Here is a 25,829-nt window from a genome sequence, read left to right on the forward strand (position 1 = left end):
TGGAAATGCATAGAATTATAGATCTGGTTCTGAGAGGCCAGTTGGGTAACAACTTTTATCTAGAGTTGGAGTCATCGTAGGGTATTGCTCAAGGACTCTGTATCAGTTAGGCTGGTCAAAGTTATGCTGCAATAACAAATAACCCCTTAATGTGGATGTTAAAACAACAGAAGTTTACTTCTTGCTCATGTTGCTTTCATAGTGGGCTGGTTAAGGGCTTTGTTCTGCATCACTGCCTCATTCTAGGACTCAATCTAATAGGGCAGTTGTTTTCTAGAATACCAGTGGTGACCTGGCAGACGGGAAAGAGGAAGGACACAATGACGTACATTTGACTATAAAGGCTTTTGCCTGGAAGTGATGCAAATCACACATCATTGGCTAAAATAAGTCAGGGGACTGCACCTGAGTTTAATGGGGATGGAGTCCTTTAGGGTGCAGAGAACACTGATGAAGCGTAATAAGACCTACTACATCTGCTGCTTTGGTGCCGCTACCTCAGATGTATTCAGGCTTCAGGACATTGCTATGAGGAGGAGAAAGGAGGCAGTTCTACAGATTAGTTCCAGGCATTTCTCTCTTCCTCTGCTACAGTACTATCATTATGTTAAACTTATTTTATCTTTAAGCTTATTTAGGCATTCTGTTCTAGCTGTTCCATATTCCTAGAAAGCTTTTCTCTCAGCTGTTTGCAAGAATGGCTTTCTCTTGTCATTGCTTGCTTTCTTTCTTTGACTGCACCTGGTCTTAGCTGCAGCACACAGATCTTTGGTTGTGGCATGTGAACTCAGTTGCAGAATGTGAGATCTTTAGTGGTGGCATGTGAGATCTAGTTCTCTGACCAAGGATGAACCTGGGAGCCCTGTATTGGGAGTGTGGAATCTTAGCCACTAGACTATCAGGGAAGTTCCTCTCCTATCATTTAGACGTCAGCTTTAAAGTCACTTCCTCAGAGATGTTTATCTTGTGACACTGCCCCACTTCCCCTACCAGCTCTCATAATTGTTTTTTTAATTTTACCACCTTCTACTTTCTTTGCAGTTAAGTACTGTGTCAGCCAGAAAACACACTTTATCTGATGATTTTGGTTTACTGCTTATTTATTTATTGTCTGTATTCCGTCACCAGAACACGAACTTCATATTTATTACCTTCTGCTGTTTCCACCAACCCAGTCCACAGGCTTTTATGATGGGGTAGAAGAGACTGGGCTAGTGGTAGAAGGAAAAGGAAAAAGAAAAGGGAACAGAGGTCAAAGTCTTCATGGGTGGGGGTGGGTGCCAAGGTTACCTGGGGCAGACTAGAGAGAAGGGGGTCTAAAGAGTGAAGAAGGGCTATAGAGTGCTCATGTTCCTTGAGAGAGTCAAGAAAAGCTGCAAGTGCTCTTTTATTATCTTGATTGGTATAATGTGTGTATTTTGTCATGGTTCTGTATATACAGAGTAGCCTGGATTTCACAACCCAAGGGGTAAGCATTGTTAGAACATTGTCCTCTGCTGAAATTCTGATGTCTGTATCTCCATCCATAAAGATAGTCTCTAAAATAATTTCTGGGTTTCTATAACTGGGCCATGGTTTGAGGATTCTAGAACAACCCTGCAGTCATGCTGCCCGTGGGGCTGGAGCAGTACTGAACCCTTTCACACGATGAACCCTTTCTTCAAATGTCAGCTCCTAGAGAAGCTGTGTGTGGAGCCAGGGAGGGAGAGGGCGAGGGTGGTATCGAGGGATGGTTGATGCTCACCTCTATTCCTGTGATGAGAGAGAGAGAAAGGAACCGAGAGGAAGAGAGGGAGGGAGTGAGAGGAAGAGAGGGAGGGAGGGAGGGAGGGAGGGAGTGAGCAAGGGAAGGAGAGACTGACAGGGAGGGAGAGACAGACAGGGAGGGAGGGAGAGGGGCAGAAATCTATCTTATTTGAGTAATTTAAGTATTATCATTGAACTTATACTTTTGGCAGAGGACGTCGATTGAGAAAAGCACATTCAAGAAAGCATCTATTTGTTGAAATAGGGACAGAAGACTTGATATACCTTTACCCTCCACCCTTTTAACTTGTAAAGTTATGGGTTAATATGCTGGCCCATGAATTGTGGGTCTACCTGGGGCATTTCAGAAGTTAAGTGTTAAGTAAAATTCCTTGATGGCCTGCATGTGGGATATTTAAGAGAGGGCCTGACTGAGTAGATCCATCTCAGCCCAACAGCCTGCTGATGAGGGAGCACTTATTTTAGCAGACGGCCAGGTGAAAAGGGTTCCAAGTCTAAGTGGCCTTGATGACAGCATCTCATTATTTGAGATTAAAACTCTAAAAACGGAAACTTCTTGGTGCCCCATTGGTGTCCCTGGTTGGGACAGACTTAAAGAAGAGGGGCTTTGTCCAACCCATTCAAGTCCCAGCCCATGTTTCTGACTGGTCTTGACCAGGGGCAGCACCCACACACCATGTACAGACACTGATAGACCACTTGTGAATAAGGGAATCAGGCTAGAAGGGGACAAAGTCTAGTAATTTTCATGACCAGACATGAAAATAACATGCAAATGAAAGTCACGTGCTGAAGAGTTGGAGGACAATTTTATTTTAAATTCTTTTTGATAATAGCACATCCTCAAGACATCCCTAGAATTAAGTGTTTTAGTCAATTATTTAGTAAGTGCCTAATTTGCTCTTGCTAGAGAAGAAAATTACATGGCTGTTCCTAAATTATTAAACAATATTTTGATGGCATTGACAGAGCCAGCAGCCAAGTATTGACTGGTCACCTCAGTATAGGGAAACTCTAGTGCAGCTCGCTTTTATCTTACCAGGTGAAATTGAAGAGAAAAAAAGTCATTAACTCCTGTGAACTACATCTGCAAACTGTGATGGAAAGTCACATGTCAAGTTCATTGTCCTTTATCAGACAGAGTAGAAAAGCCCACAAACGAATTCTTTTCAGAAATGTCTAAATGAGCTTCAAAACGGAAACTCCTGCAGGGAGATTTAGTTTGGTGATTACCAGGGGACAAGAGGTGGGAGGCATAAGTTGGGAGACTGGAGTTAATGCATACCCACTACTGTATATAAAATAGATAACTAGTAAGAACCTACTAGATATGGCACAGGGAACTTAGCTCAATATTCTGTAATAACCTAAATGGGAAAAGAATTTGAAAAAGAATAGGTACTTTTATGGGTATAACTGAATCATTTTGCTATACACCTGAAACTAACAATATTGTAAATCAACTAAAATTTCTAAAAAAGAATATACACAGGCACTGTTATTTAGACTCTGTCAACAAACATTATTAGTCAATCAAGAATGTTGGCATTAAGTTACCTTTTAGAGTTGACAGAATCAGAGAGAATCAGTGTTTTGGGTCATCATTTGTTAATACCATTGAAGACTGATCACATTTGGAGAACTAACAGATCTGATCTTCTTTCATTTACCTCCTTATGCCTCTTCAAGTACCACATCTTCAATGCATTGTGTGTGGAAACACCTCTTTTTCAATGTGTCTGCAAAAGGGGATACCAGAAGTTCTGAGAACAGGATTTAAAAATCTTTCCAGTTATCTGTGGTTTAGAAAAGTTCTGTACTTTGTAGAAGGCCCTAGAATTCTGGAACTAGTGGACAACTTGACCAGAGTCCACACTTCTAGTTTCCTTATTCAGGGTCCTAGTCTCTGTGTTATACTGTGGTAAGGTTGGATATACTTCTAGTGTTTCGAGGTGATGTTCTAAAGCAGAAATAAAAGACAGATTTTTCAGTAACTGAGTCTAAATGCTTAAGATCCTTAAGCGAAGGTGGAAATACTTGGTGTAATCAATTATGATACCAACTTCTTCAATCTTCATCTACTCGGGGAAAGATTTCAGAAGTTATGGTCTTAATTTCAGTTGAAACTGTTCTTTCATGTCTAGTGGGGACTGGATATTCACAGTTCTCTTTCCATTTGCTAAGAAATCTTATTTTCTGATGTCCTAGCATACCTGCAACAGTGCAAAAAGAAATAAACAGGATTAATGTGTGTTACCGGAACATATGGATGTCTCATGTGCCTTTTCTCTCCCCGTTTGCAAGTGAGGGTGAGGAAGCATATAACTTTGTTTAGTTACCTAGTTTTATTTAGCTTTACAATAATCCACACTTTTTTAAGGAGTGAAGATTCACATTGTCATAATTGTACCCTGGGGTCACTAATTTGGGTGTTTAAGGGGCTAGGGGCTCCTCAGGGAAATAGAACTATGGGAATTAGATGCTTTATGTGGGACTGCAAGCTGGCATGCTATCCATTGGGTGCTTTCGTCTGTTTTTTTTCCTCTAGGGTCCTTTTTCTCTCTGAACATCGGATATTGTCAACATGAGCCGTAGTCCGGAGGGTGAGCTGTTAAGCTGGGATAACAAGGAGCTCTCAGAGCATTTGGAGCCTTGGCACCTACATGGCAATTTTGAAGCTTTTCTTTTTAAAACGGGGTTTCAAGACAATCTCCCGCCATCTCCACTTACTCCTGAGTAAGAGGATTCTAATGAAGCCGCCGTGGGTGATGAGGCTCAGCCCCGCGGTCCTCTCCTGCAGGGACTGTTTCTGCTGCCTGGTTGTTAGCGGGGCAACTGCCGTCTTTATCTTTGGGATCTGCAGGGAAAGATGCTCAGAGAGGGAGGTGAGCTTCGCCTTGGCAATTCCTCTCCCAGCGAAATGAATACAAACATCCAATGTCGTGACCCCCCACTTCCTGTTTTACACATTCAGCATGTTGGACACTGTTAGCAACCGTTGTGTGGGTCCAGAGACATCAGCAAGTAGATTAGAATGTCCTTTTGCACTGGGAGATGAGGCCTATGTCTTGGTGGGAAGGGGCAGGGGCAGGGGCAAGGGGCTTCAACAGAGATGGGGCAGGAGCATCCTTCAGGGTGTGTCTGTGGATGCATGGATAATTATTGACATATTTGGTGGGTTTTGTCTTCCTTTGGTTCTCCTCTCCTATTCCCACAGGCTAACAAGGAAAGTGTGAGTCCTACTAAGCAGACCGGAAAGCTTGGTCGTTTGAAAACAATCCCCTTTCCTTGCCTTGGTTTTGGCAATGATAGGCTTATCAAGGAGACTCGGGGAGGAGGAGGAGGAGAGAGGTATGTATCTTTTAGGGAAGATGGTGGAAAGCAGAGAAATGAGGGAAGCCTGATTCTTGGCAGCAGGACAACAAGGTTGGCAAAGTTGTCTGCCCCTGACTGAAAAAGAACCACTTTCAATGGACTGTGTGGGTTTGGACTCTGAGGCTGTTGGTGGTGACCAAGAAGAACAGAAGGCTGTCTTTTTTTATTAAAGATTTTTTATGTGGACCATTTTTAAAGTTTTTATGGAATTCATTATTATATTGTTTCTGTTTTTTAATGTTCTGGTTTTTTGGCCCTGAGGCATGTGAGATCTTAGTTCCTCTACCAGGGATCAAACCCACACCCCCTGCATTGGAAGTTGAAGTCTTAACCACGGACCACCAGGGAAGTCCCCCAGAATGGTGTCTTTGAACATGCGGTTGGTCAAAACTCTTGGGCCCTTGTCATCACTCTAGGGGATGGAGAAACAATCCTAATGATGACTGATGCACCTCAGAATCAGACTTCACCTATAAAAGGAAATAAAGCCAGTGATATCTATGTGTCTGAGAGTCCATGGAATGAACTTCAGCTCTGTTGCAGATCTGACTACACCAGTTGGGAAAAGTCCTGAAGACTGATGACATTAGCACATGTGAAAAGCTGGAACTTGCCTCTTGCAAAAGTTTTTAGTTGAAGAAACCTAAGAGACAGGAATGGGAGGAGTGTTACTTTATATATGACAAAGGCATTACATTGTCATTAATATTGCAGGTCATTGCTTTGGGGGCAAAGTCCTTGTTTTATTTTAAGATTTTTAGTAGGGTTTATTCTGAGGCTTAGAAAACTCAGGAGAGTCGGGCCTTCCAGACAAATGCACTTGCCTTGACGAAACACATTTGCAATAGCTTTCCAACAATGGCCTGGAGACTACTCCCAATTCACATTGGACTTTAGCCGAATGTATTTTTTTTTATCCTGTTTTGAAAATGGACCAGGTTTGGGGCACTAGTTCACATAGCTACCACACCCGCTCTTTCTGCCCAGAGAGTGAGGAGAATGAATGGGTCAATCAGCTGACATATTTCCATCCAATTTCAAGGATAGAATGTGTTCATTTTCTGACTAATGGCATGTCATTTTGCAGAAGCCTTTGGTCACGAATTAATCCTGGAATCAAAACAGATTTTCCGGGGAGCAATCTTCCATCAAGTATTGATTTTTTTACACTCATGGAGTCTGTACTCCCTAATTTAACCTGACAATGATTCTGCACAATGGCCTGGGAGCACCTTGGCAGCTCGCTGAAGCAACTTTTACTGTCTTTTCTTTCTGCAAAGTAGAAGGGAAAAAAACTTGTACCAGCTCTCCCAGTCAGTCACTGGGGGGTATTTACAACTTGATACTTCACTTCTGGTGATTTGGAATGGGCAGAAGACTGCCTTCTAACTTTTAAAGCAGGGCTGGGAGAGAGAGCTCTGACTTGGAGGAGACTGTTCAAAAGAACATTTTTTTTTAAAAAACTGCCAATATTAAACCATCTCTAATATATTGTTCAGTCATGGCTGATGTCTTCAAACGATGCCATCTTTCTGTGCCTGCTAAACAGGAGCAAATGAGGAAGCATGATACTTTTGCTTTTGAATTTCAATAAACTTTGCTGCTCTTTCCCCTCTTTGGTATCCTCAAAGGTGCTTTTGGATTTCTGCCATCTCTGGTCTCTGATTCTTGTGAATTTAGCAAGCATCCGTGAGCAGTGCTAGATTTTAAAAGGGATCTTAAAGAGCTGAGTATGTCATAGTCACCTCCTTTAAGGAGCTTAGGGTTTGAAAAGTGTGGGTAAAACAAGCATATTCCATCTATAGCAGTGTATACAAAAAATATGGAAAATATGGACCGGGACCAGTGGGGTGTTGGGAAGTTGGAGTGAAGATGAGACCACTTTTATTTGGGTGAAGATTGGAGAAAACCTTGTGGAGGAAAAGGTATCTGAGTTGGGCCTTGAAGGATGGTGTGTCACAGATTGTTAGTAAATGTTTATTGAGAGTCTTTGTGCTTTCTGACATTTCCCAGCTTCCCTTACAAGTGGGTTGGGACCATGTGACCATTTCTGACCAATGGACTAAAGTGAAAGAGACATGAGTCCCTTTTAGGTGCAGGCAGTGAATTCTCCTCCATCTGTTCTTGACTGGATGGAAGAGAACCTTGCTCACCACAGCAAGGACTTGTGTGAGCCAAACCTAAAGTTTTAAGCTACATTAAAACCACCAAGAAATCTGGGTTTGTTTGACATCACAGCACAGGTTAGCTGAAATAATACAGATGGGTAGAATTACTTAATGAGAAGTGATGTCATAATTTAGAGAGATGTAATCAAGAAGGTTCATAGACTAAAATTTTGGTGGACCCAGGAACTCAGAGCTCATAAAAAGTGAGTGCTTTAGTAGTTCATAGAAACCAGCGAGAAGTTTTAAGTGAAGTTGAATTATCTTCTATTTACTGAGATATTGTTTGGGAAGATAGAATGTACATTTATTACAGATGGGAAATAGAATCAATACACTGGCTGAATAATGCATTAAGCAGTCTTAAGGAGAGTCCCTGAGTCACAAGTATCTTGATCGATTAGTGTGATTTGGAAGTCATATCCTCTGCATTCAACATCTTTAACCTGAAAGAGAATAAAATTATCATGAGTGCATTAATTTAACAGGCACCTGGAAAGACGGGAGAAGTAGAATTCTGGCCCTTACAGTCTGGTTGGGTAACTTACAGAACTGACAGTCTGGTTAGGTAAACACCATTCCAAGTTCTGTAGAGTATGATGAAAGAAAGAATGAGGAGTGATCAGCAGATCAGAAAAGGCTTTCTGGAAGATGAGAGCTGAGTCCAGGGGAAGTGATAGTTATAGATTGCTGAAGAGGAGGTGAGCAGTTAGTTCCACTGGAGTGACCGAGGGATTGAATGACTGGTGGAAAGTACTAATGGAGAGTTTGTGTGAAAGCAATCCCAATTGTCCTCATCAAAGGAGGAGGAGGGCATTTCAGTAAGGGAGAGTGAGGAACCCTCCCTCCCAATGTTTTCCCAGGATTAGTTGTTTCTTGCTGACCTGGAGATCTTATGAAATGTGACACACAGTTGGCCATGACCATGCTGCACTTTGCAGAGCAACTATCCTGCCAATTAGATTTGGCTGGCTTTCTTTCTCTCCATCAGCTCTGCCTCAATTTGTTACTACCTGTGACAGCCATAAAATTACTCCGTTAGATCAACTACCTATTTTAAATAAACCGAAACTGCGGCCTAACTGATATTTTGTGTTGTGTTGGTTGGTTGATTCCTGGTTGGTGCTGTGATACTCATGAGCATTAGTTTCTTTATACATAAAGTGAGAATTAAATGAGATAATTTATGTAATGCATTTCGTAGAGAATAGGCATATGATGGAGTCTTAACAATTAGTAACATCTTCACCAGCCTACTGTTTTCATCAGCAAAGCAGAATGCATTTGTGACCACAAAGAAAGCTCTTTTGGTTGGTGGTGAAAAAATGAAAATGGATTTTGTCTTAAACTATTTCAGGATATGTTTATTTGCCCTGTTTGAGATACAAAGTTTCAAACTGTTCAGGACAAAGCCACTACTAATATTTATGGCTTTTAACAATTTACTTTCTTTGCTTTTTCCTTTCTTCCACTATCAAAGTAGGAAAGTTGTTTCCATGTATTCTGAAAATGAGAAAGGAATTTACTAATTCAGGTTTTTAATAACTTCTCAAAAATTATGAATTAAAAAAAATGAGCAAAATATGTAAAGTACTATTTTGGAAATTCTCAGAGACTCCATCTTCCTATCTTATCGTCTTCAAGGTGGGAGACTGGCCAGCTCTTTTCACCCCTGCTTTGCTGTAGGATAAAGGAAAGCTGTAATTATGCCTGATTCTCTCTTTTGTGGGATCTTAAGCTTCCTGACCAGGGTTTGAACCTAGGACCTTGGCAGTGAATGTATGGAGTCCTAACCATTAGACCACCAGGGAATTCCTTCTTTTTCCTTTTAAAATTTCACTTTAGTAATATATGTTATATGTTATAATGAAACATGTTATAATGAAAAATAGATCAAAAGTCCTTTGAACAGTAGAGAATGAGTTTTGAGGAGGTTAAACTAGTTTGTAACAAATAGTCATACAAAATCCTTTGTGCTTGAAACAGATAGTGCATCTCAACAGTGTCACACAGATGTTGTTTTAGAGACAAACTCTTTTTCATTCCTACAAATTAAAGAAAACTTCTGCTCAGTTGTCACCTTTTTTGTTCCTTGAAAGTTTTTTTTTTTTTTAAATCAAAGTGAATCTGTACATTAGCAAAGCGCTTTAATGACCTTGTGCACGATTGCAAAGTGCTCTATTATATGCAAGTGCCATGGAGGGAAATAGCACTTTTCAAAACTGTAAATTTCCAACTTTTTCCTTTTTAAAAACATATCAGTGATTTTTACTGCAATGAGACCTTTAGATTTGCATGAAACCACTTTCTGACTCTCAGAAGATGCTAACGTTTTATCATATTTTGTGGTTTGAGTTGTGTTTGGAACCAGGCTTCAAAGTAGTGAGAGCAACTAACTATTCCTCTGAGCTTACAAGAAAGGTTGAAGAGATGTAGACACTGGTTGTTGCTATTTTATTTCTTTTCCCCTGACTCCCAGGTATGAGTGATTGTCAGAGAACACATGCGATGTGTCATCTCGAGTGCCATGTAGACCTCCATCCTGGGAAATTCTAGAAGTGCCTGAAAGCTCCTAAGGTGAAGTTTTGCTCTGAGTTTCCAGTAGAATGGAGACCTTATGCCAATGACTCTGGGGCTGAAGACCCATATTCTTGACTGAGAAGCACTTGAGAAATAAGGAAGATAAAACAAATACAATATGGGCCTTTGGAGGAGAGATTCAGGGCATCGACTATTAATCAGATAGGCATGGGATTAACTTCTACTTCAGGCATTTTCTTAGATAAGTTACTTAAACTTGGCAAGCTTTATTTTTCTCATGCTTATAATGGAGGTAGTAAGACTCCTTCATGGGGTTGCTATGAAAATTAAATACACAGAGGTGCATGTATGTATGAGTTCACCCATGTGCATTGACATAGCAGCCTGAATGTGGTTGGAAAAGAATTTCTAGACACAGCATATTGCAGGAAGGAGTGAATTTATTAAGAACAAAGAGCAGAGATAACGTGGGTACTCTGAGAGCGGATGGCTGACACCTCCTGACAGGCTAGGGAGAGTTGACCAAATACTATTAGAACAGTGGGTGGGCTCAAGGGAAAGCCAGTGCTTTCATGGGTTAATAGCCAGTTTTTGTAGTCTCAAGGTAAACAAAATTCCTGCTGGAATGGTGGCATTAGGTGATTGGTTAGAATGCCATAGGCGAGTACTGGGGTAGGCATTTTTTACTCATATGGAGTTGGGAAGCCTGCTGGTGATGATCGGGGGGCTTTTGGCAGTGATTACAGAGAGGCTCAGTCAGTTTCAGAGGTGACCTTGGTTCTGGGCTCTGCTTCTGTAGCCTTGATGCAAGGCCTTGCCCCTGCGGCCTTGGGGCAGGACTCTACATGCGTGTACACATGCACGGGCACACACACACACACACAGTTTTTGGTGAAGCGCTTAGTTCAGTTCCTGGAAGGAAGAGTTTAATAAGTAGCAGCTGTTATTCTTGTTACAGTTAAATAGCTTTGTCCACACTGCTATGGTGGCACATGGGAGCATGTGTTATACTCAGATAAAAAACAAAAATCCAGAGGTCTAGTCCTCAGCTAAAGTGAAATAGAGAAAAACATTTTAGATTTTCTTGGCTAGGTAACTTCTGTGGGTATGATGGAGTGATGCTGATTTGTCTTTCCTTTCTGGAAGTTAGGATGAGACAATTTGGGAATAATTTCTCCCCCTACTTCAAGACCTGACTCTAGAATAGTTTAAAAAAAAATATATATATATATATATAAATTTTTTTCTTCTTTCTTTCTGAGCATTTACATTAAGTATTCATCATCGGCCGTGACTTCACTGATCATAACCTCACTGGTTACTGCATTTAGATTGTTGAATAAAATCAAGTAGAAAAAAGTGACATTTTGTATGAAAGCACGGAATCAATTAGAATGTATGTGTTTCAGTGAGTAAAACAAAAGGTTTGAATTTCAAGAACTTAAAAGCCATTTTAAAAAGTGCATTAACACATACAACTGGTTTGCATGGTTTAGAAATGGGAAAAAAGGAAGAATAAAAGCCTTTTATTTGTTTCTCGATCTGGTTATTTTCATGGTTTGAAATGGGCTTCCCAAGTGGTTCAGTGGTGAAGAATCCTCCTGCCAATGCAGGAGATGCAAGACACCTGGACTTGATCCCTGGGTCGGGAAGATCCCCTGGAGGAGGCAATGGCCACCCACTTCAGTATTCTTGCCAGGATAAGACAGAGGAGCCTAGAGGACTACAGTCCATGGGGTTGCAAAGAGTCGGATATGATGGAGTGTGAGCGTGCATGGGCACATACACAGACACAGACACACACACACACACACACACACACACACACACAGAGTCTGAAAACAACTTAAAAATGTAGGTTAAAAAATAGCCTGCAGGCCTATAATTTTGTTCACTGTTGCCTAAAAGATTCACCTGTGCTCACTGAGTAGTAGATAATAATCATTTGAAACAATGAGATTTAAAAACCCCACGTTAAGAATATGTAGCCACTCAACAGTAAAGAATATCCAAATTTTTTTTTGTGGAGGTTTATATTGGAATGGGAGCTGTGTGATTCCAGAAAATACATTTTAAGAAAACAAAAACCAGTAGATCTTGGTTGCAGCTTATCAATATGTACAAAGCTGTATAATAATTACATAATAAAACACCTTGCAGTGGTTATGCCCTGAAGCCATTTGCTTTTTAACTTGAGAATTTTGGATCCTGCCTTATCAAATAAAATTTCCCTAACAAAATTTGGTGGACTTGAGCAAATTTCTGACGTGCAGCGGGAAAACAAGAATCTCAAACAGAAAGCAAATCATCTCTGTGGATTTAATTGCCATTGACAGAAAAAGGCCATTGGGCTGGAAAGATAATCATCTTTCAGCCAAAAGGCATTATATAGTTTGAAATCAAGGAAAAAATTCTATTAAGTTAAAACAGCTGGAAAATGAAATCAAATAGAGAAAATATTTAATTTAAATGATCTGCTTTATTTTTTATTTTATTTTTTTGATCAGTGAACATTTTTACTGCAAATGTGACACGTATGACTAAATAGCACATGTCTAGGCTAGGCATAAACTGATATTTATTGATGAATGTCAATCTGAGAGAAAAAGTAATGGACCTACTGCTTTTAGGTTTATTGCATTTCCATACCAAGCCAATTTTTTTTTTTTGGCTAAGGCTGAGGAAGAACCCTGGTTATCTTACCTACAGGCACCTCCCCAAATGACCTTTGAGGTCATTTTGATCCAGTAGTTCACTTGTAAAGGGATTCAGACAAGGTCATGGCAGGTGGAACAACCTCTCTGTTCCTGAGTTGGACTCTGCTCTGATGAAGGCATCTGTTCCTCCCAGACTGGTTTGGTTCTGAGTTTATGAAGCCTGCTGCTTCTGCTGTTGTCCCTGCTGCTTCTTTTCACTTCACTAGCTTTAGAAATGTCCTTTCAAAGTCACATCCACTGCCCGTTGCAGGCCACTCCCTCCCAGCCCTCAACCTTCTCAATGGAGGACCACGGTAGGTAAGGGTTTCTCAAGTGGGTCATGCAGTTAAGGAATATTGTAAAGTATTGATATAAACATGGTCTGGATTTGAGTGAGTTTTTCCTACTTCCCTAGAATCTGAGCCTCTGTACTAAAGACAGGCAGCAGCTCCTGTTCCCACATTCATGCATCTAATAAGGTCCCAGGGCCAATTGTATTTCAACTATTAAACCTCTCTTTCTCAAATCTTTTTTCTAGGAGACATCAAGTCATCATAGTTAGGAGATTTATTCATTCATGTACTCATTCATTCACTTCTTCATCTTGCTTTTTATTGGGTGCCAGTCACTTATACTAACACTGAAAATACAAAGGTGATTAAGAAGGAAATATTTGTTTTTTGATTTTGGCTACACTGGGTCTTTGTTGTGGCATGTGGGCTTAGTTGTTCCATGGCATGTGGGATCTTAGTTCCTAGACCAGGGGTGGAACCCGTGTCCCTTGCATTGGAAGGCAGATTCTTAACCACTGGACCACCAAGGAACTCTGCTGATTAGTTCTTTAAATTGAGTTGGCATTTAGAAAATTTTACTTACATTGACTTTTTTCTAACTTTACTTGGATCAGTGAAAGACTGTACAATATGAGTTAGTATTTGGGTAGTTTTTTTTTTTAATTGGAGGAAAATTGCCTTACAATGTTGTGTTGTTTTCTGCCATACAATGACACCAATCAGCCATAATTATACATAATATCACCTCCCTCATAAGCCTCCCTCTCCTCCACCCATCCAGTTCCTCTAGGTCATCACAAAGCGCCAGGCTGGGCTCCCTGTGGTATATAGCAACTTCTCACCATCTATCTATTTTACACATTGGGTAATCTTAATGGCTCTTCTAAGACTATGATTCTTTGAATTTCTCAAGGCTGGGGAGAGGCAACTTTGTATAGGATTTTCATTGGCACTGTAAATATTTTCCTTTTGATCCCTGAGCAAATCTTGTTTGAATGACCTCCAGTGCATGGCATAAAGTCTGCCTTTTAATGTGCATTAAAAAGAACCCTTGAATGGCAAGAAGCCTTTGGGACAAGAAACATCCACCTCTTAATGTGACTGTCATAGAGGTGCCCTGAGACCTTGGCAGTGTGTACATTTCTATAAATCTTAAAAATCAATCAACTGATCAATACACAGGGAGGGCTGGTAGATGTGCCCACTTAGATTACTGAATGCCTGGTCCAGCTTGGTCTTTCTCAGAGTTGCAGAGACATTGATAAAGTGGGTATATGCAAAGGATCATAAACATGACTCTTCAAAATCATGCATTTTGAAGACAGCTGGGATCAAGGGAATTGAATATGCACATTTTGAAGGAAAGAAACCACTGATGCATCTATAAATACTGAGAAACAATAACGGAAGGAAAAGGGACAAGTTATTGACAGTGGTTAAAAGTGTAGCACAGAGTAATGGACCTCATCAGGATGAGGGAAACTTTTCAGGTATAAGGATTCAACTTTAACAATGGAGAATGGGCTGTTTGAAGACTGAGGGCCTTCTCTGCATGCTCAGAGCCAAACAGATGAAAAACGAAAGGGTTTTAGTGCAGCGGACAGCAGAGCCTTCCCCAGGGGCTTTATGTGGCCCTAGTGGTTGGTTTTTCAGCCCTAAGATCTATAATTCTGCTTTTGTTTGTAGATTTTGTGTTGATTCATTTTGATTCCCTCTTGTCCTCCTGTGCCTGTGGTTGTCTCTTTTTAAAATTTTATCTTCTGAGTCTAGTTTGCTTACCTCTTTGCGCTGATCCTTTTGGTTTATTGAGTGCATGCCTATGTTATTCATTCTGATGTTGTTTCTTGCAACTTTGTCTTGCTGGTGTGGATGCTAGTCTACTTGAGCATGATAACTCCCCTTTAAAGAAGTCTTTCTTTTCCTCACTTTCTTAGCCCAAGTTGCCTATTGCTGATCTTTGCAAAGCTCATGACTAAGACAGCTGGTTAGTCATATTGTCTTTGTGCATACAGGGTGGTTTTTTATATGTGGGTACAATTATCCTGGAACTGTGAGATGAAAAACTGATTCCTGGGATGTCCCTGGTGGTCCTGTGAGTAAGAATCTGCCTTCCAATGCAGGAAACTCAGGTTCAGTCCCTGGTTGGGGAACAAAGATCCCACACGCCATGAGCCTGCATGCTCCAGAGCCCATGTGTCACCACAAAAGATCCCGGAAGCTGCAACTAAGACCTGATGTAGCCAAATAAATAAATGTAAATAAATGGATAAATAAGAGAGCAAATATTTTTTAAAAAAGAAAAAAAAAAACAATTCCTAAAGAAATATACCAGCATACAAAATAGATTTTGCTTACAAAATATAAACAACAAAACCAAAAATTATCCCTCATTATAGCTTCTTTATTTCAATGCTACTGACAAAGGTTGAATACCTTGTGGAGCCCTCTTTCAAACTGCTCTTTGAGCCCATCTATGAATCACACCAGAAAAGTGATTTTATTGCTTATGAATCACAGGCCTGCAATCTCAGATGAGGTGCAAGATATGGAGATACAGTAGGAATCTAAGAAGTGTCAGTCTCTTTTCTGCTTTCATCAGCATATTAAAGCATCTGTGAAAGATCTCTGTGTTACAGTTCACCAAACATGTTGTCATTGCAGATGGGCCCCTTGCTTTTGACTGTAGTCCACTTTTGGGAGCAACTCCAGTTCTGGATCTGTGTGATTATATTGGCCGTCCCACTATTGCGTATGTATACATAGCCCAGCACCCTAGGAGCATCCCAAATTATGCAGCAGTGACCTCAATAATAAAGCCCAGTGACACATACCAGGGCTTCCATGCAGATGCCAGACTTGAGTGGTGCAAATACAGCCATGGGAAGAGTATGACTTGCTCCTCAGTGACAGTCTCAGCAAGTCTGGTTAAGAGCCCAGTTAAAATCTTAGAAGTGACATTAGAGTATTAAAGAAGGATCTGAAGGAGACCCACCAGTCTAGGTCCGGGCCCAGCTTCCTGTTTCTGTACTCATTGCAGGTTCTTCACTTGCTTATACTTGTGTATGTGCTAAGCTGCTTCAGTCATGTCCAGCTCTTTGTGACCCCATGGACTGTAGCCCACCAGGCTCCTCTGTCCATAGGGATTCTCCAGGGCAAGAATACTGGAGTGGGTTGCCATGCCCTTCTCCAGGGGATCTTCCTGACCCAAGGATCGAACCCAGGTCTCTTAGGTCTCCTGCATCGGCAGGTGGGTTCTTTACCACTAGCGCCACCTGGGAAGCCCACCACTTGCTGATGGGGTTAGTTAAATAACCTGTAGGATTCATTGACTTTCTCCTTCACTTTTCTACTGGCTTCAACTCATTTGCCTTTGGAATGATTAGAACTCTCTGCATTCTTATCTGGAGCCCCTAATATGGAAACACACAACATGCATAGGCATTTCTAATTTTCCTTTGAATAGTGTTTACTATTTCTGCCAAGTACTCATCATTCAGACTATGTTCACCTAAATCACAGTGGACTTAGCAGTTAGATAATTGGAGTTTATCATCAACAGCAGTAAGACTGTCATGAAATATATCATATATCACATACTGTACTCTACACAGGGGACTCAAACATGAGTAGTGGGTGTCAGACACCATTTCACCAGAGTTTAGTGTGTATTCATCTTGGCAAATACTTTAATTACTGGTTTATTCAAATGCCAGCTTTACTTTTGTGCTTTGGAGTATTGATTTAATTTATTGAATTTTTAGTCTATAAAACAGAAATCATTGCTTCCAAGGGCTTATGTTAGGAGCAAATAAAAGAATGTACAAGAGAGACCTCTGAAAACTTATACAGATATGAGATTATTGTTACTCTTACTGGACAAGGACGATCTGCTGCACACAAATGACAACATGCTAGAAGAATATGTCTCCATACTACATTTATCTATAAGCCGAGTCTGTAGGTCATTCAGCAGTGTCTGGCAGTGATGTTGAAAAACATGAGTGATTACTGATAAACACACAGACTCAGTAGTGCTGTGATGAAGGCAGCACAGGGCCTGATACATAGCACAAATCTGACAACTATTTGTGGAACTGAACAGAATTGAGTCTTAAAGAATGAGTAGAAGTTGGATAAGTCAATGGCGTAATGGATGATTTTCTGAGCAGAAGGAACAGCACCAAAAGTGCTTTGAGCATTAGAGAAATTTTAGAAAGTTTGGTGAGGCTAGGATGAACTGGGAATTGATGAGAGCTGAGGTTTTCGAAGTAAACAAAGGCCAGATCATAAAAGATACTCTATGTTAGGCTGGAGTTTGTTTTTCAGTCTGAAGGCAATGGTAAACACTAGAAAGATTTTACATAAAAGAGAGATATGGTCATATTGACCTTTTAGAATGATTTCTCCGGTGGCAAGTACTTGATGGATAGGGAGACTGGGAGGAAACTATCTTGATGGTCCAGGTGAGAGGTGGGTGGGTTTGAACTAAGTAGTGTCAGGGCAGCTGGGGGTCAGGGGGCTGCTGGAGGCCAGGAGACAAGTCAAAAGAAATTCATGAGACAGAATTCCCAGACTTCCAGAGAATTGGTATGTGTGTGTGTGTGTGTGTGTGTGTGTGTGTGTGTGTGTGTGTGTGTGTGTGTACAGGGATCAGGATGACTTGCAGACTTCTGTTTTGGAGGGCTGACAGACTATTAATAAGGATAAAGTAAACAGAAGGAGAAAGTCCATCAAGAAGAGGGTAACTTATGTCCATAATCTAACTTAAAGAAAACACATATGTTAGATAGAGTTTCATCCAATATCCTGAAAACCTCCTTAGGTGCCATCTTCTTCTACTAAGCATGGCCTTCTACATGGTTCAGTAGATCAGTCAAATGGGTCAGAAGAGTTATTTGCTTGGACACCTTTCAAAGGGTGGAAGAGTGAGTGGATGAGGCATCTGGACCTGTTTGTGTTAGTAGAGGGCTGGTTTCAACTATTTCATGACAGACTGCTTCTAAATTCTTTCCAACCATGGATTTTTGACAAAATTCATCCACCCACTGGACTGACACTGAATAGATTATGTGTATATGTTTGGCTTAGTGAAAGATTCTTAGTGGAACAGCTTTTAAAATCACTTAAAACAGGTATCGGTGATTGTCTTGTAAGTTGAGGCTATTTCTACCCATTGATTGGCTGTTCCAAAGGCAGCTTCAAAACTGATTTTTGTTATTTTAATTCTGAAATTTATTTTATTTGTAAAATATTGCAGAATAAAAAGCATGTAATGATTCTCATTTATGGAGAAATATTACTGTTTTTGCAGAATGAATGTGAGTTTCTTGAAGGCAAGGATTCCTTTTGTTTATTTCTCTTATGTGCTATAAGTCCTCAGCACATAGAAGTTTCTGGCACATATGAAGTGTTTAGCAGATATCTGTGGAACATGGAATGATAGAATTTAAATGATGGGTATTTTTTTAAAGAAGACATTTTAGAATTTCCTAAGTCAAACATATTTCATAGTAATAGGTATAATCATAGGCAGGACCTTAGTCTAGAATACTTTTTAGAGTATTTTAGATGGAAACAAAGCTTGAAAATGACTGTCTTTCTCCACCCAAGAGGGCAGAAGAATCAGCATTTTTTTTTTCCTCCTTGTCTTTAAAGTTAGTCTGGGAGTTTCCTGGCATTTTCCTTGTCCATTTGTAGTTTATGGGCACTTGGGAGTTTTAATTCTGTTGCTTTCCCCAAAGCACTTATCAACTATAATGTAAAGTTGATACATGGAGCTCTATGTATCATAAGAAATGTTTGCTAAGCATTACTAAAAGCATAGCGATAGTGATTCTAATTTTTAAAAATTCCTGGTATTTTTAAGCAAGCTTTTCCATTTTCCCTTTGAATTAGTAAATTACATAGCAACATTAACTCATCCCTCCTACCCACATAAAACTTCAAGCAAGAGCCAACATTTTTCCAGAACACACAATTACAAGGCATTGCTTAAGAGCAGCAAAACTCCTTTCCAGTAGAATTCACTGTAATACTCGGCAGGCAGCTGGCTGTTAGTCATAGACTGTGATGTCTCTGGGGTTTGCCTGTCTTTCATGGTTTCTCATGTTCTGTCTTCTGATTCTTAGCAAGACTTCCTCCTTTACTCTTGTGGTCCTTCAGGGTTGTCATTAGGCCCCATCCCCACTACACAGACATGAGTGAGTCTGGGTCCCTGAGTGGTTGATTCAAGTACATATCCCCAGTACAGTGCCAGGTTAGAGACAGATGTGTGACTCAACGTCTGGGTGCTCTCACCTGAGAAGGGAGTCTAGGAGGACTGGCTGATGTTCTCGGAGCCACTGTATCCAGCTGTGCTTGATGTCCCTGACCAGACTTCCCAGGCTGTGTTTAAGTAAGTTTGAGTTGCATTTCTGTAATTTGCAGTCAAAGGAGTCCTAACTCATTTATTGTGAATTATTAATAGTATGTCATTTGAAAACTTTAAATAATCATGATACGAACCAGTATGTCACAAAACCCATCCATAACATTTGGGATTGTACCACATACTTATTTCCAGGATTGCAATTTAAATTACCTATCTTGAGTTCAAGACACATTTAGCCTAGAAGCTCATGTCAAACAATTCTTTATTTTTTTATGGTACAAATTAAAAGTGACAGATCTGAACTGTTAAGAAATACACAAAGTGCAGCTTAACTGACCATACAGATATTGCTCTAGATTAAGTACAGTTTTGTCAGTTTTTTTTTTTTTTAACATTAAGCAACCTGTGCAGATAAATCAGCTTTGGTTTCAATGTCAGAGCAAGTAAGGAGCTTTTAAATATCCAGTTTGGCTTCTTGGTCACAAGTCCATCATGTCAATGTCTCGTCATGGTGCTTTTTTCAAAACAACCCAGTCTGTTTTCCTGCCCTCCTTTTTGCTGCCTGCTCCAGGTGCAGAGAAAGCAGCTTTCTTTGCCATGTCTCATCAGTGACTCTGGTAACCAGTCTGGATCACAGCACGTAGGACAAAAAAAAAAAAAAAAAGAAAAAAAGAAATCACCTCCTTAACAACAAATAAACAAATTGTGCCTCACAGAATTTCAAGTTGAAGACAGGCAAATCACGTGACAAAAAGCCCATTACAAAATGTTATCCAAACAGATATTCCAGTCAAACCTTGAAATGAAAATCAATTTCCTTTTCCATCATTTTTTTTTTAAACTTGATCATTAACTGGGTACAAGTAGAGTGCTGAGGTAAAACATTGATGAACAGTTTGTATTTCTTTTTTTTTTTCTTAAAATAGGAACAGTTTAGTATTGCAAGATTGTCAGCAACGTTTAGCCATATCTATACAATGTGCATATACCTACAAATATTGAGCTTTGGTCCAGCGTAGAGAAGATGAGCAAAGGCATTTTACAATTCTTTTTGGTTATAGCTTGAGTTCTTTGATACACCTCTACTTGTTAGTTTTTTTTTTTTTCCCCCTAGCTCCTTTTGCTTTTTTGTTCTCTCTTTCTGTGGAGTGTGTGTGTGCGTGCATGTGTGTGTGTGTGTGTGTATTATGTGACTACAACATAAAGAAACCAAAAACCTTGCAATGCAATTAAAACTCTCAACTGTTCACAATGTTTTTTTTTTTTGATTAAAAAAAACCCCACAAACAAGTGTCAAGTATAACATCAGTCATTTTTTCTTTTTCATTAAACAATGAAGAAAATGAAGATGACAGTCATTTTAAAATATGTAAGAAAAATACTGAAGCTTGAAATACAATCACATATGCCTGAAGTGGCTTTTACTTTTGTTAGTGGCAACTTTAACCGTCAGTTCATGGAAACCTAAAAGACACTTAAATGCTACTGGCATATGAAGTTGCTCACAAGTGGAATAAGAAATGCAGTAATAAAATTAAGCAGTAGGTGTGGTCCCAAAGACTTACGAGTTACACAGTATAATTTATATTCCTAAGAATCTGTTCAGGCACCTTTTTATGCCTTGTAGCAAAAAAGTTATCTGTAAAAAATTAATATAAGAAGCATTACAACACCTTATAAATAATTTATAAAACAATACAAAATTATAAAACTATAAAAAAAATCACTGCACATGAATGATTTTACGACTGTGGGATGAATATATTTCTTTTTTATTCCACTCTGGAAGATTATTTTATTTTATATTTTCACTGTCCTAGTTATACCCTCCCAATTATAGATCTCCAAACTGAGCAGGCCTTATGTAAGTGCTGCTGGCATATGTTTAAACATTTAGCATCCATCATATGTTATCTTGTTAACTTCTCTTCTTGGGGAGCTTTTCTTGATGGAATTTGGAGCAGGTCCTAGGAGAATACAAAATCTGTTTAATCAATATATTTTTGGATTTCTGCGTTGTTAGTATTTGTGCAGTTTTTGAGGTGGCCAAATGGGTACCAGGATGTCACTGGCACTGAAGATCAAGTTAGCTGTGGTCCAATTAGCATCAGATCAGAGAATGGGAAACAGCTGTAGAAGCTTGTGTTTCATTGAGAGTTTTCTTGCTGGTGGTCCCCTGATTCCTGCATGAATTATCTAGGCAGGGGGCATAGGGTGGGGACAGTTACACCGTTGAATTGACTCCACCAATACAGAGGTCAAACGGTAGAAGAAACTCAAACTCCTTACAGGGGAGGGGAGTATGTTAGGGGAAGATGGCGCTTCTAATCAGTTGGGCAACTTGAGGCTTTTTACTTTCAGAATTTACTTCTAGATAGTATTAATTATTAATTAATTATTCAGGACTATTTACATCTCAACAGCAGGGAAACTGACACTCTTCTTTGCTCACATCTATCATGGAACACTTTTTGCCTCTCCCTGAGGAAAACATCAACTGCAGGTCTCAAGTGTTCATCTGCACTGCCATCCTCACATCTTACCTTTCCCCTCTGACTTATTAGGTTATTTTCTCCCACAGATCTTTGGAGTAGGTTCTTTTGAAAAGTGGAATAATCCCCTCCTTCTAATTGTGAAGGCTATTCTGATGTACTCGATAACCCACTTCTATATTTTTCCTGTTAGTGGAGGCACTTCCTTGTTAAAACTTCCTATCCCCTCAAGAACCCAGCTGCAATTTCCATTGTTTAATTCATCTGCCAACTCTCTGCTGCCTTTGTATATCCCCAAATAATTGCTCTTCCCCACCTCCTGGGAAAAAGTCTACCATCGCTATCGGAATGAAAGTGGTAGCAGAAAAGATGGAATTTACAGGATGCTCGATGGCCTTTTAACAGTCCGGTCATTCCCTCTCTCTCTTTTTGGCCTGTTTTCTTTGTGTGTATATGGGTGTGTGCATGCTATGTGTACATTTTGACTGAAATCTTGAGACATTTCTTTGGCTATCAGACTTCTGAGAGAAATTGCTTTGCGCAGAAGCATAACATAGACGTAAGTATTGAACCAAATGTGCAGCTTATGTTTATATTACAAAATTAGTTTTGGTCAGCTCTCCATGTACGTGGCCAACAGACTGAGAAAAATCCCAAGCTCTGGTGTGGACAGTGAGCACAATTACAGCTTATGCCAGTGTTGATAGTTCATTGAGCAAAGCCCTAGATATTTTGGAGTCTCTCCTGTATTTCACGGGGGTCTGGGTGGAAAGACACCGTGCCCACTCTGTGGCCTTCTGGCAGACCCTGGTAGCCACATGTGGGAGAGATGGAGAGATGGAGGAAAGTGAGAAATTTTCTTTTCTCAAACCCACAGGTCATAGTGAGAAGAAAGAAACGGATGCTTTGGCACACGATCCAGGATGCCCCCCCGCCAACAAAACAAAGACAAGAACAAAACAAAACCCTCCCCCCAAATAAAAACCAATAGTGAGCCTTACAGAACGGCTTCAAGAATGGCGCCCACCCCACAGGTGGTGACAATAGATAGGAAAGATGGGAGAAATCAGGCTTTCTGTTTTTCCGTTAAGTATAAATGTAAAATCTCAGAACACAACTTGACAGGCAGAGAAGAATAGACTCATGGTCGCGTTTGCAATGCAGTGTTTCTGACTTTGGTTAATAGGTTTCATAGTGAATCAGCACTTAGAACCTGAAAGAATGCCGTCCATAGTCCCTCCTCCAGGTGGCAGGCTTGTATTCGCTTTGAACAGAGAAAAGTTTTCGTTTGTTGTTGGTGTTTTTTTTTTTTTTTTTCTTTTTTTGGTTTAGTTGTTTTTCTTTTTCCTTAAAATGTGTTCACATTTTCATAATGTACAGAAAAAGAGTTTGTGGTTATTTGGTTTGCTTTAAATCCATTAAAAAACTGGCTTTGGGGAGACAGGCGGGGGGAGGGACCTATCCTCCCCCCGACACCTGCAATGTGGTGTACTCCTTGTTTAAAAATTTTCAAAAAATTCTTTTTTTCTTTTTTGGAAAATCCCATGAAGGTGTATAAACCATCCTGTTCACTTGGTAATTTTCTTAGTCTTTTACTTACAAGGGTGATGACTGGGGCTCTCTTAAAATTTATTTTTAATGTAATTTTTTTTCTTTTTGTGGGGAGGGTTGGTAATGGGATAAAGTCCCAAGGGTGGAGTTTAGTTTCCGTGGATTTTTTTTTTTCTGATTTTGAGTGGGTGTCTCTTTAGGAATTTTCTTCCAGCGAGTCTGTTAAGGGCTCCAAAGGGACCGCTGTGGCCGGCTCGTGCTGTTTCAAGCGTTTAATCGTGTTCTTCAGGGCTTGCCTCTTATTGCAGAACCAAACTCTAACTACTTCCCGGTCATAGTTCAGCTTCTCGGCAATTTCGGTCATTTCCTGCCCAGAGGGGTGTGTGTTCTTCTCAAAGTGGGCATTGAGGATCTCAAGGGCCTGGGGCGTGAAGGAGGTGCGCCTCTTGCGCTTTTTGGACGGTTCACTCCCGATAAACTCGGTCAGGTTCTGCATACCTGCTCGATGGCGGGCCTCAGCCTCAGCCATCCACCGCTCAAGCACCGGCTTGATCTTCTGGGCACTTTTAGGAGTGATGTCCAGCTTTTCAAACCTGGCAGGATACAAAAGGCCAGGGTTCAGTTTGGCTGTCAGACTGCTAGCTATAGTGTTCTCTTGGGCTTCCTGTGGTAGGAAAAAGTGGCTTCTCAGGATGGTGTGTCTGGGGGGAAAATTGAGAAAGAACAGTCTTACACTGAGTCCTCTGCCAGGGTGGGCCTTCTGCCTGCCTGCCTGCCTGACTGACTGGCAGAGCGAATTCACTCCAGATAAGCAGCCAGCTGCAAGGTAGCCCACCCCGCTCAAGCCAGCGCCCACCGCCTGCATGCTTCATGCCCCCCACATGCAGCCCGCACACCCACATGAGGACCAGGTGAGCACGGGTGGACACAGCACAACACAGAAGCCACCATGACAGAAACAAAAAAACCACTCGTAGATCTTTTTCCTGAAAATGCTTGAGATCTGAGCTTTGCTTTGAATCCACCCAGCACCAATTCCCCCAAACTTCAGAATCCTTAAGGCAAAAATTAATGCCAGGAAGTGACATCAAAGATAAGAGCTGTCATGTTCTTTTGCTTAAAACGATTCTTTGTATGTTTTCCATTTGGTTTCCTTCAATCCCTCCCCGCCCCCCCCCATTGACTTGGTGATAAAAAACGTTCTATCCATTCTAATCATCAGTGATGGCAACTGGGACACGTTTCTTTTATGATTCTCTTTTCATCTCTGTTTTGTGTCTCATTTTAATCTCTTTCTCTTCCCCCAAGCCCCCTCCCATCTGTGTCTCTCTCTGGTAACAAACAATTTTCACCATATGTAAGTTAACAACATGCTCCCTTTTCAGGTAAAACATAACCCCTTGTTACTCTACTGTTGGACTCAAACAGCTGGACACATTGTAATTACTATGAACACCCCCAACTCCCTGGAAGTGCTAGGGCCACCTCAGGCCTTTCAACACCGTCCAGTGTAATGGTGTACTTTTGCACCAGGGTATCAAGCTGTGTTTAATGTGCTATATCTGCAAACTGTACTTGAATGATATCATTTTCTGTAAATGAGGTCTTCTATATATCAATTGCCATCAGCAATTCTTTGCAACACTGACTTAAAAAAATATGAAGCACCTTGGACAAAATTATATACAGTGTCTAAAGAGGTCATCTGGTATCAAATTCATACACACTCTCAATGAAATACAGTACCCATTCCTTTTATTTGTTTGTTTGTTTATTCTAATACTAAATGCACAACCCTCCAGGATGACAACTTTGGATCCATAGCATTCTCCTCTATCTTTTCAAGTTCAATGCTATTGAAAAACAACCTTCTGACTGCAGAGTGCATCTTATTACAATTGACTGTTTTCATAGAGTGAAAATGAACCTGCTCTTGTCACAGCATGTTTTAGGAGGATGCTTGCAAAAGGACACAAAAGGATAGGCTTCCTTTATGTGCCTTAATCTTATTTTTTGGCATCCCATTTTAGATATCTTATGTTGTGATAAGCAGCACCAATAGTATCAAATTTTAATGTGATTCCCATAGCATTCCCTTTCACATATAGATCAAGAAGTTGTTTATTTAAAAAAAACTCCCAAATTTTGGCTAGTCAAAGAGGAAAGAAGTACATTTTGCTTCCACTGTAAAATGAACTAATTATTTATTATCATTTAATGAGCTGCTCCCTGTGGCAGGCTCTGCTAAAGCGCTCATTGTTGCGTTCATTTGCCACATACCACACTTTAGCATCATTTGCTGCAAAACTCCCAAAGGTAAAGTCTTGATAGTATGACAACAGGCTTTATAGCGCTGTGGTATGCGGGATAAGGTTGTGATAAGGATGTCTGGTTTACTGATGGTGTGTTTTCCTCTGTGTCTCTGATGTGGGGGCATTTGTCAAAGCCTTACTTAAAAAAAAAATAGGGAGTCCCTGCAGCTAATAAGGGGACAGTGACACTAGAGCGTGTGCAGATGCAGAGTCCTCCCCACACTTTAAATTAACTGGAGTTGTTCCATTGTCAGATCTTGGTCTCTT

The 25,829-nt window shown here is 40.4% G+C and overlaps 1 protein-coding gene across 1 annotated transcript in view; it reads right to left on the bottom strand.

Moving 5' to 3' along the window:
- Window positions 1-19,452: 19,452 nt before the first annotated feature.
- POU6F2 (POU class 6 homeobox 2) overlaps window positions 19,453-25,829 on the bottom strand; it is a 398,314-nt gene continuing 391,937 nt past the window's right edge. The window contains exon 10 of the mRNA XM_060414407.1: window positions 19,453-23,951. Coding sequence (XP_060270390.1) covers window positions 23,447-23,951 — 505 coding nt within the window. The 3' untranslated portion in view covers window positions 19,453-23,446. The remainder of the gene's footprint in view (window positions 23,952-25,829) is intronic.

The sequence above is a fragment of the Ovis aries genome, chromosome 4 (genome assembly GCF_016772045.2).
Source record: "Ovis aries strain OAR_USU_Benz2616 breed Rambouillet chromosome 4, ARS-UI_Ramb_v3.0, whole genome shotgun sequence".
In the NCBI taxonomy this organism is placed as follows: Eukaryota; Metazoa; Chordata; class Mammalia; order Artiodactyla; family Bovidae; genus Ovis; species Ovis aries.